This window comes from Lonchura striata, chromosome 3 (genome assembly GCF_046129695.1).
Source record: "Lonchura striata isolate bLonStr1 chromosome 3, bLonStr1.mat, whole genome shotgun sequence".
Classification (NCBI taxonomy): domain Eukaryota; kingdom Metazoa; phylum Chordata; class Aves; order Passeriformes; family Estrildidae; genus Lonchura; species Lonchura striata.
The window spans coordinates 53,060,571-53,072,664 of record NC_134605.1 but is presented as its reverse complement, the minus strand read 5'-3'; the positions used below and the strand labels follow the sequence as shown (position 1 = coordinate 53,072,664).

The window sequence follows — 12,094 nt, the reverse complement described above, 5'->3', positions numbered from 1 at the left end:
AGGCAGAACACATGTGAATAATAGAGAGAGAATAATACCTTCTCATCATCTGTCAAAGTAACATCAAAATACCCCTGTAGATCAAGATCTTTGCTACCTTCCCATTACCTGTCGAAGTAATATCAAATATCCCTATGGATCGGGACCTTTGCGAGATGCACTGACTTCCTGGGACATTTTCTCACAAAACAGTTGTGAACAATGGTTCCAGGGATGTGCCACACAGGTAGGGCCTGTGGTAGGGCTGAACTCTCTGACAGAAGTGGTATTGAGACCAAAGTGCTCCCATCATAATACAGCACCCTGACTGTTCACATGAAAAAAAAAAAAAAAAAAAAAAAAAAAGAAGAAGCTGCTTCTATTAACTGCTGAAAAGCTAAGCAATGTTCAAAACCATTTTTGTTCATTTCACTGAAAGTAGTAGATTTCAAACCTCACAATGATTTATAAAGGACAGGTTTTCTTATTAGGAAATATAAAATACAATTTAAACAATTTTGGCATCTCATTTAAAACAAGTACATTACAAAAAAATCAAAGATAGAAAATGTCAGAATAAATACTGATGGCCGATTTTGTACATAATTTTGCTTTTCATGTTAAATGTCAGTTTATATCAAGGACCTGCTTCTGAATTGGAAATTTTATCATTAAAAAATTGAATGGCAAACTACCAAGAAATGACAAGATATTAACACCATAATAAACATTAGGATCATGAGCCATTATGCTTAACACTTACAGGCTTTTTTTTTCCTGTAAACAGGATGCTTAAAAACTTGTTCAAATACAGAAAGCAAAGCTAAGAGTCTTATGTAACAGCATAATTTCCAAACTGGTTTATTTAAGGCCACACCATGCCAAGATCAAGTTTTTCTAATGGAAGATGGCTTATTTTTTATTGGTTTGGGTCTATACAAGATGCTTTAAAAACACAGGAAAATGAATGACACTGAGTAGGTCTGTTATTTGGGAAGGACAAGGTGAGAACACAGAAAAATACATGAATGCACTGGAAGGAAAGACATTCATGTGTGAATGGCAGGGAAGGTGTGTAAGGAGTATGTGGGTAAGAACAGCAGCACTTGGCAGGAAAACACAGGCTTCTGGAAAAGCACTGGGTGTGCAACTGGAACTGCAATACAGAGCTGAAACATCAAGGAGACTGCTGGGTTAGAAAATACTAGAACAGGGGAATAGATATCGAACAGGGCGATTCCTGTAAGACAAAAAAAAAGGCAGAAAATAGACTGATAGCTGACAGCAACTCTAACTGAGGAGCCTGACTGAGCAATGAGGAGCACAAATGGATCAGGGCAATGGGACAGCACTTTCACTGACAAAGCCAGCAGTAGATGAAAAGAGTAATCCCTTGCATAACCTCAAGAACATTCATATTTTGCTTTTATGTTGCAGGTTGAATTTTAAAATCGAGACGTTCAGATCCCACTGGTCCAAATCTTCAAAGTAATAAGAGGTCCCTCTACCCCTTCCTAAAATGCATTGTCATAAAATACATCTCATCATTTGAACTCAGCCTTGTAATTAATAGGGAACAAACCATCTTTGAAGTATTTTAGTAGTATTTGGTAATAATTGTAAGTAGCTTCTGCCCCAAACCATGAAAAAAGAAAATAAAACTTAGCCTGAAATGCAATGTAACTTAAAAGCATATAATAGAATCTATGGAAAACCTGAGGTGTCTAGCTTCTGAAATTAAACTGGCAATGAGTCAAGGAGATTTGTTCGCTAATCTTCTATAATAACACATTAGAATTAGAAAGATCGTTAGCTGCTTAATAAATGCAGGAATATCCCTTTCTAGCCATGGTAGGTCATGAGACAGCTGACCCAAAAGCTGTCTACTCTCTCCTGTCCTCTACAGTCAACACTGAAAAACTTGAAAAGCATCTTGAACCGCTGTAATCTTTGACCCATTATTCATTAATTGCTGACCTAAACTGACTTCAATAGTAGCAGACCAATTTACTGAGATGTGCACAGCATATGAAGAGGCTATGGAACAGAGTAGCTCTTACAAACTTTGTATTTTGTTACAGTAGCTCCTATGAACTTTGTATTTTGGAAGTTTGGTATTTTCAAATTATGTGCAGCATAGGTAAATAACTATTATATCAAATGTACACAAAGATGTGTATTCACACCTAAACACACCGAATCCCTTCCAGTCTCCTGAACGTCCAGTTTAAAAGTACAGTGCTATGCAGTTCCACACAGCAGAGGTTTCCACTGTGACTCATGCATTCTTGGGACTCACTTCCTGGGACCTACTGGAATGCAGACAATTGTGTTTACTGCACAGTCTTTGGAACATAGATAGAACAAGTAAACCCAAGTTAAGAAAGTTTTCACAGCATGGAGTCTCCATTTGTTTGTAAGCCTAAGTGAACAGCAAATGGGGACCTCTGCATCTGTCAGTGCATATGGCTTCTAACTAGGGACAAGCTTTGCAAGCACCCTGCGCTGAGCACAGCATGCTAAACCAAACACGTATGCGCAGGGAAGTGGTACTGTGGCACCAGTGCCCCCAGCCAGGGGGACTATGTGGGGAGACTGTGTGGGTGTGTGGGAAGAAGAAATGACAGAGAGGAAAAGGAAAGGAGGGAAGTCTGAGGAAGCTAACACATGCTGGTTTAACCAAGAAATACCAGCCAACCTGCATCTCCACCCCTTGCCCTCCCTCACTTTGGTCTCATAGCTGGCAGTCAAATAACTAAATACCAGCTTGTCACAACACAACACTGGTCAGCATGGGGCACTCTGTCACCTATGCGCCCCAGGTACAAAGTGCTGTCATGATTCCTTTTCTCTCTCACTTCCCCACTTTCTTTCTTAACAAGCTGAGCCTGAGCAAGCAGTGGCCGTGAACAACTTATGTCTTCCCTATGGGCAAGGGCCCCACTGCCGTGCCTCAGGATCAGCCACTTGCCCCAGCATCAGCTGTCTGAAATGCTTCCACCACTTTCAGGCGCAAGCATGTTAAGCACCTTGCAGGAAAAACATCCCTTTTGTGTTCTTGGCATTTCACCAATTCATATAGCAGCAGTTCAAGTCAGTAGTTTCTTTTTCTTCCTTTTGCATCTGATTGAGTACGTTTAGGAACATATGCCACCTGTACTTTGCATGTGGAGCTCCCACTCCTGCTGAATTCTAATAATAATATCAATAATAATAAATAATGATTTATTACTTATGTGCTGTGAGGACCAGAAGGCTTCAACACACATTATAAAATATACACAAATATAGGGAAGAGAAAAGTAAATTTGCCCTCAGGTTGACAAACCCCTAGCTTTAAAAAAATATACAAATACAGACAGCACTGCCTGAAACCAAAAATGAGACAATCAATCCCTAATAGATTAAAATTTAAATTCTCAGCTAGGTCTCTCCCTGCACAAGGAGCTCAAACAGTCTGAAGAGTCTAGCAGCATTTGGTAGAGTTAAGATTCAGCCTCTCAAATTGTTTAAGTTGGACCAATTAATTGCAAAAATCCACTACCCCTTGTGTGTTGGTTTACAAGTAAGGAAGGAATTAGTGAGGGATTTTACATCCTGCTCTCCTACACGTTCTAGTCTACTTAACCAGAACAACAAATATTCAGCTAGGAAAAATGCAGCAGTACTAGTTTTGTTTTTAGCTACACTGCAGAGTCCTCATGCACTTTAAAACAACTAACCTGACAGACAACTGCAGCAAAAATACCTCTGAACCATGTCAGCTACAAACAGATTAAAGTGGAAATTATTATATATTCCAATTATACAATTGCACCTTTTGGCATATTTGATTGGAAAACCTATTGTAAACTGGATGCTTGTATGGGCAGTGGCAAGACAGGATATTCAGGGAATGCAACTAGAAGCATCCAAATGGTACGCTGAAACTCTCAAGGGAAAATTGGGATTTAGCTATGTTGCCAGAGGAAGCCCTCATACAAATGAAAATCAGGTTCTTATTTTCCCCTAGTATTTCACATAAGATTAGCCTGTTTTCAACCAACAGAATCCCTACATTTTGCAGCATAAATGCAATTTTGCAGTATTAAAAAAAAAAACCAAAAACTTAATCACAGTTCTAATTGGGAGAGGGGCTTTTTTTAAGTCTTACCAAAACATACTCATAAATTTTAACTTAGAGTTTCTTCCTGTCTGAAAAGTCTGGAAGTTTTATTTAAGCTTCCAACAGAATTTTTTTTTTCTTCAGAGTTGGGTTAACTTTTCCATCCACTAAAGTTAAACACAGCTTTTTCAGTGGTAGCATATTTAATATACTGAGTTGCAAAAAATCTTGCATTATACATAGTAAGAGTAATAGAACAAAGCCGGCAAAGCTTTGAAGACTAATAACAAATTCAGAGCCCTGGAAAATACAGTATGGGGAAAATGTAATTATACAAATAAATGCTGGCAAATAAGGCAAAATTTGAAAAAGCTTTCATTGGAAGGATTAAAGCTTTCCATATTCACCCACTTAAACAGCTGGTCTACAAAATAAGTAAATTGTCAAGTTTTTTACCTTATAAGCCATATTTATCCATATATACATACATATAGTGGAACATCAAGATGAGAAGACTAGATTCAAATACTTTAAGAAAATCCCAAAAACCTACACTGGAAGGAGTTTGATGTTTTGCATGAGTGTTTTGCAAGCAGTAACTCCACCTTTATTTCAAACACAGAAATATCCAATGTGAACTTTCTTATACAACAATATTTATTTCACTCTTGAATTCTGCAGAAAACATATGAGCATACTAACCTGTCACTGGTGGTGATCTTTTTTACATTTACTGCCTGGAATTGCATTAGCAATTAGAGCTCCAAATGACAAGAAATTCTCCACCCACACTGAGCTCCTCCCACTATCAGAGACTATATTAAAATAGCACAATTAGAAAAAATATTTCCTAAATACTGCATTAGGATATGCAGACCCTCACAAAACCTATTATTAGATATGGAAGACTGCAGCATAGAAAATACTTCAACTAATAGAAGGAATCGAAGATACTTTTTATTGGTTTGTTTAGGTAAATACACACTCAGCATAATCCTTCACAAGGAATTTCATCTATTGCGTTCAATAGACTGTAGAATTGCCTATTTTTTCTTAATTACATTCTACCATTTTACTTCAAATCTTCAAACCTGTATCTGTGGAATGTGAAGGTTTTGTGATTTCACAAAGGTTTTTTTTTTTACTTACAGGTCAAATTCAGATTTGTTGTACAGTAGCATATTAGCACATACTCTTTTTCAGCCTAAGGCCAAAGCAAGAAATTACTCACATGGATATCTACCCTACAAGTCCTTGTACATCTTAAGGTTCATGTAACTGCAAAGAATCAACCATTATTTGATTTTTATTGCAAATGTATTTAATTTAGAACACTAAGTTTGTAATTTTCTATACTAGTTAAGGGTGTTATTTGATAGGTTATATAGATCTTTACTAAAACTTAAGAAGGTCAATCTTCCAGAATCTATTTCTTGTATTAACTTACATGGCTGCATTAACATAACACAAATATAAAGTCAAAAATACATTGATTAAATATTTTTTAAATACTTATATTCACAATGGATTAGGACAGCTCAGAACCAAATTTACTTCATCGAAGAACACTAATGTAGAACACTAGATGTGTTGTCCTTGTTTAAAGCAATTGTTTAAAACAATTTTGCCATATGAAGGCATATAAGATTATTTTAATTAACCTTACCACGATAATAAAATTTTAAAGAAAATAATTCAACTGTTACACAACTTAAGTAAATAGGATGTTTTTCAAAGGGCAACCAATAGACTACTAAACCAACTTCTTGAAGTTTCAGCATTTGAAACTGTTCTGGCAAAACTCTACAGACTGTACAAGATGGCACTGCTGCATAACACTTATCTACTCTAAGTTCTAAAATAATATTACTGACATTAGTTAAATCTATCATCATGGAAAGTTATCCCAATTTTTCCTCTCTTCTATTCTCCTGCGTTAGGCTGCCAACCCTATTGCCAACACAAATAGTTCAAGATAGCCATAACTTCCATGAGAATTCCCAAATTAAATGTACATCATACTTAAGTACAATTGTAAAATAAAGGCAGACTAATGCAATGTGAAAACAGAACACTCCAGCGTTGTGCTCAAATTCCACTCAATTTGTAATTGCACTACCAACAGCAAATGGAAAACGGCTCTATGAATAAAGAAGGGCGACACTATTACATTTTTATTACTGCATCAACAGCACTATACATTACTCTTCCCCAGACATGTTTACAGCCCACGAGTGAAAAAAATGCTCTGAAACACTTAAAATTCTCTCCTACCTATACTGTTACCTTTTCTTTCAACTACCTTAAATATCATTAGGAAACGTCATCTTGCTATTCCTTAAAACACAATCTTTTCTATGTAAACTGATAAATTCTCCATTGACTGTATTGTCTGCTATAGTAACACCACAGAGATGTTTAGATATGATGAAGAATTACTACTGGAAATAATACATAGTAATATTTAACACTTCTGGAATCTTTTCACTCAAAAGCCATAAAACTCTTGCATATCAGGCTCACTTTACAGATTATGAAAAAGGAAATCATAAGGTGAAATTTATTTTACTAAGGGAAATCCTCTAAAAGGGTCATAGTTATGTTCCATACAGTGTGGAATCAGTTTTCACTTTTGTCCTCTGCTTGTGGCAGTTAGCAATGAAACTTGCTCTATTTCAAATAATACACCAATAGTATAGTTTTTTATTCCTTAATTCTGAAACTTTTGGTCTCTAGTATTTTCTGGTCCTTTTATTTCCTATCAGCTCGACTAAATCCAAATTGGGGAAAAACCACGAAAAAGTTTTAGCTGTGCTTTGTTAAACTGATCTTTTTTGGTTGTCTAGTAACCATATCTCATATGATTTAATAACTAATACACTAAATAAATAAATTTTAAATCTAACAACTTGAATCTCTAGTCCTGTTGATAACATGGCCCTCTTAAAGTTTTCCAAGACAAGGATATAAGTTCTGATCACTTATTTGAACTTAATAAAACTAAATCTAAAGGTGTTTTCTGTAAAAAAAATGCAACATTTACTGGGAAAAAATATGGGCTGGGAACAGAGCACATTCCTATTTTTTGCAGAACTCAATCTGCTAGGCAATGTATAAAAAGTTCACACAGCATCCTGCTATTTCTTTCAAGAGAATAATAAATGTGTAGCATCAGGCAGATATATATGAACAAAATCTGTTCCACTCTAGCTTTGGCTGCCCTGAATCAAATCATAGGAATACCCAGGTTAACATTCTGATATTTGAATTTGGACCATTAATTTTATGATGATTAAGCATAAAACATAACATTTGAGACTGCTTCAAAATATCTAGCCTTGCTTTTTGTCTCTAACTACCCTGTGTTGCCTATCAGGGAGACCTTATAATTATATAAAATACAAAACTAAAAAAAACATAAATTTGTTCCTATATGTGCACTCGTATCTTGGTTTACTCTACTTTCTTTGAGGAGTAAGTTTTCCAGAGAAACTGCACAATGAAAATTAGAAGGTATTTAGACCATCCCTTACTAAGGAGGTACATACTTACAACTCTAAGTTACTTTTCTGCTAATTAGTACACACACTCAAAACCAAAAAGCAGATTCGGTCTTCTTCTGGCAACCCACAGGCTCTCCACTTTATTCCAGAAGACAAATTCTTTTTAATTTTGCCTCCTCTCCCAACAACAGTAAGAGATCCAAGAGAAACTGAAGAATAAAATTCAATAGTAACTTTTAAACAAGTTGGTGCAATGGATTCCTCAATAAATGTGTATTTATAAAGGCAAGTGTGTAATTGCAGTTTATGCAGGATGACCAGGTACTATTATTTTTAATCCAGCTACTTCAAGTACCTACAAAACCGTGTAAGGAACATTTCTGGGGGATTTATGTAAGATGACAAACTTGTTGCAAAGAATATTTGCTGGCATCATTTCCGGCCTAACTTAAATTTCAGCTATGAGGCTCAACAATGTATTTATGGGATGCAGCACAGGACAGTGTTGTCCTGCAGCATTCTACTATTAAAGCACAAAATCGTGAATCTAAGTTAAACAAAGGCAGCTATAGAAGAAATTTTAGGCCCCTTTCTTGAAATATCCCATCTGAATCCAATTCTTTGCTGTTTTCACAGGAACTAACTTCAGGGCTTGGTTTGTGTTTTGAGTTTAAATGAAAGCAATATGTAGTTTTGAACTAGCCTGAATAGTCAGTTCCATAATTCCATCTGCTGGGCCCACTGACTGGTTTTGGCAGCAATTCTTTACCTCTTCATACCTTGGTTTTCCACTCTATACATGACAAAGAAGACACCACTGTCTTTTCTGTGTGGGCTTTGGAATACACAGGTACTAGGCAGGTATCTTTACCATCTTTTGAATAAGCAGGGTAAGTATCTACCACCTCTGTATACCAAGAAGAAAGGCTGAAGTGGAGATATAACTATTAGTAACAACAGACATGAGCATCTTGAATGTAATGTCAAAACATATTGCCTGTGCAATATGTTTTCTTCATAAACCAGAAAAATATTCCACTGTTACAGGTGTTTTAGGGAACGCTGCCACCAGATTTGCAACTGCAAAAAAAAGTAAGTCATCAGAATGAGAGCAGTTAAAAGTCATTGGTTCCTTCCTAATTCAAGGACAGAAGAGATTAGGAATGAACATTGGCATCCAAAACACTACTTAGATATGAACATCCAAAATACTTTGAATGGACATCGACATTACATTTGTATTAAAAGACTTCCTCATAATGCTCAACTTCCGTGAACAGTGTGAGGGCTCAAAGTCTACTGTTCAAATCACTGCATACACTTATAATGTTTTACTGTTCCATGTTTTAGAGTCCAAACGACTAGATTTTCATAATTCAGTTCAAAGGTATAATATCTGCAGATAACTGTAAATCATTTCTCACAGCACCTCTACAAAACTGTCTACTTAAAACTCCAAGAGATTTATGGATGCTGAGACTGGAATGAACATCCCTTTGCAAATGGACAGATGGAAAAAAATCCAAACTACTTTTCAGATTAAAGTAATAAACAGAAGCATGCAGAAGTTCTTTTGAGAAAAGTCAGTTTATTACTTTTCAGATTAAAGTAATAAACTGACTTTTCTCAAAAACTGGTAGCAGTTTTTGGAAGCAGAGAACTTCTACGTGCTTCTGTGATGTCAAAGATGAAATTCTGTTTGTGGAGGTACAATCTGTAGCAAGAACACACGTCTGCCAAGACTCTGGCATTGATGATATTTTGTCTAGACAGCCTTTGAATGTGACTGACACAGGAACAGTGCACATGGCTGAGCAAACTGAAACTTATGGAAGAGCTTTTCAAGACTTAGTCAAGATACAGGATTTTGGAAACGTGCCTAACATCCTCCAACCATGCCTCCTGGTATTCTCCTCAGGAATCTAACTGGTTTTCCTTTGTCAAGTCTCCTAGTCATCCCATGGAACAGAAAGATGGATTTGCTTACATAAGATGCTGGCAGGGCCATTTGTACATAAAGAAGTATCATCAGCAAGTGGAGAGCTCTGCATACTGGCTAGCACTGAGAAAAGCATTCAAGCCATTGAATTGTGTGTTATTTTGAAGGTCTGAACACTGTAAGAATTTGCTAAATCTTTTTTTAACTACTGGGCTTGACTATGAGAAACATATGACAACTATTAGCTAAAGGACAGAAATAACTAGCTGCAGTTGATACCTATTCTAGCTGTTTTAAAAAACACTATGTATCTACCATGACCTTTTGAGCCCTGACAGATGTCACCCGAACCATATACATACTTTGATGGAAAAGTCCACGTGAACTCGCCATCGACAAGGATATAATTTTTGGAAAACTATGACTATCATTTACAGTTAAATTTCCACTGTACGACAACCCTGGTTGACAGTCCTCAAGCAACTGTCAGGGCTAGGAGAAAAGAGAAAAAGGTGAAGGAGACTCAAAGAGATTATCACCTTTTAGATTTGGCTGGTTCACTTCCAGTTCAACTGTCACTGAAGTCAACAGCTACCCCCGTAACTTACTGGGCTTTTATTTTAACTTCTATTAACCAGTATTATAGACAGTACTGTTCAGCAACCCAAAAAGTAAAAAACACAGATTCCAGTTTGTCCTCCAGAGAAACAACAAGCCTTAAGACACTAATTTAGAGTTGCAGCAAAAGCACTAGCTACTGCTGTGGATCCTCAAATCTCCAGCAAATTTTTGCACCTACAAAAAAAATTATCCTAAGTGAAAAATACAGTAGATGCTTCTTCTCTGCAAATAAAATACGGACCTCAGTGAACCTTAACTCAATCCTGATACAGAAATTTGTTCACTTGACCTGCTTGGCTATGAGTGTTTCAGTCTTTGGCCTACAAGCCCACAAATTCAACCTGTTGAGTCAGCACCATGCATGTAGGCAATAGCAGCAGTACTTGTGAATCTACAATGAAGTTCTGAGTGAGGTGTTATTGCTGGGAGGCACTGAAATACCTGCATTTGGGGACTTTTCGGTGAGTTGGAGCTGGAAAAATTTCTCACCTTGTTACACCGTGGATACAAAGAAAAAAAAGTATTTTGATCTAGGTACTAGGTGTAAGTTGGCTATCATATTTCTGAACCAGAAAGGAAGTTTCTCCTCCCATCTCCTCTCTTCCTCCCGCCCCCTCTCCTCCCACCTGCACTAAGGGAACACTTGTTGTGGGGGCAGCAGGCTTAGGAAGTTTAGATTAGAAATAGCCCTGACTAGCACCTGGTGCTCTCCAGCAGGCCAGCATGCTGGTGACTTACAGATCTGGACCCTTATGAAGAAATATGATGAAATGACATGTCTTTTATTTAATACACTCCTTTATGGATTTGCAACCAAAACTAACTGGATCTGGCAAGTTGGAGTTGCCTGGCTCTTTTTGCATCACTGACACACTTGCACCTGTCACGGATGGATTCCTCAGAAGGGCCAAAAGGAGCAAGACATATATTTTATTTTGACAGCACACGGGAGCCAGATGCTGGGCCAGCAGGTTCTGGTGTTCACTGTCGGCCATTAGAAAAGGCGAAACACATCACCAGCACTGGGACGGGTGACAGGCTGTCAGGCGCACCTTCCCCAGGGCCGCTCACACGCAGCAGCCGCTCGGCTTTGTCCGTGCCTCTCTCCGTTCGAACCACCCGGCTCCGCGGTGTCCGGCTGGCTCCTCTCACGGCCGGCCCTGCAGCCCCGACATGTCGCCGCCCCGCTTTAAGGTCACCGCATGGCGAAGCCGTCGAGCGCCGGGGGCCGCGATGCACCCGGGCCGCGGCCGCTCCACGGGCAGCCCGAGGGAGGGGGCAGGGCCACGGCCGCCGCCGGGGGCACTTACCAGGTCTATGAAGGTCAGAAATTTCCAGCTGCCTCCATAGGTCTGATGCGCGGGCATGTCAATGGCCTTGTAATTGCACAGGATGGAGCAATAGGACAGGAGGATGGCGGCGCGCAGCACCTGGCAGGGCACCAGCGCCATGTTTGCGGCGCGGGGTGCGCCTCCGTGTGCCTGTGTCCGTGTCCGTGTCCGTGTCCCAGTGCCCCGTGTGTGTGTGTCCGTGTGTCCCGATGTGTGTCCGTGTGTCCCGGTGTGTGCGCGCCGTGCGGGCGGGACTCCGAGCGCCCCCGCGGCCCGGCCGGGGCGGAGCGCAGGGCCCGCGCGGTGCGGCGGCGGCGGCGGCAGCCGGGCGGGCTCGGCGCGCTCCCGAGCCTCAGCTCCGCGTCCCGGGCGGGCCGGAGGAGGCCGGGCCGTTCGCGGGGGAGCGGAGGGACGCCGGTGTGAGCGCGAGTTAATTGCAGAGCCCGGCTGCGCGCCGGTTCCCAAGCGCGAGCTGCGGTGAGTCAGCAGCTCCGCGCTGCCCGGGCCCGGCTCGCAGGAACGCGCGGCCGCTGTGTGCCCCCGGGCGGGCCCGCGCCCGCGCCGCCACGGCCGGAGCCCTGCCTGCCGCTCCAGGGCCGCCCCTCGGGTGTCCCTG

General features: G+C 39.9%; 1 protein-coding gene across 2 annotated transcripts in view; it reads right to left on the bottom strand.

Annotated features, from left to right (window-relative positions):
• Positions 1–11,782, bottom strand: part of AIG1 (androgen induced 1) — a 131,016-nt gene extending 119,234 nt beyond the window's left edge. The window contains exons 1-2 of one of the 2 annotated variants that reach the window (XM_031504348.2): positions 11,458–11,782; positions 11,062–11,307 (exon numbers count right to left, since the gene is read on the bottom strand). In XM_031504348.2, coding sequence (XP_031360208.1) covers positions 11,296–11,307; positions 11,458–11,598 — 153 coding nt within the window. In that variant the 5' untranslated portion in view covers positions 11,599–11,782 and the 3' untranslated portion in view covers positions 11,062–11,295. Of the gene's footprint in view, positions 1–11,061; positions 11,308–11,457 lie in introns of those variants that run through there. The other variant, XM_031504347.2, reaches the window with a different exon arrangement.
• Between the last annotated feature and the right edge of the window lie 312 nt (positions 11,783–12,094).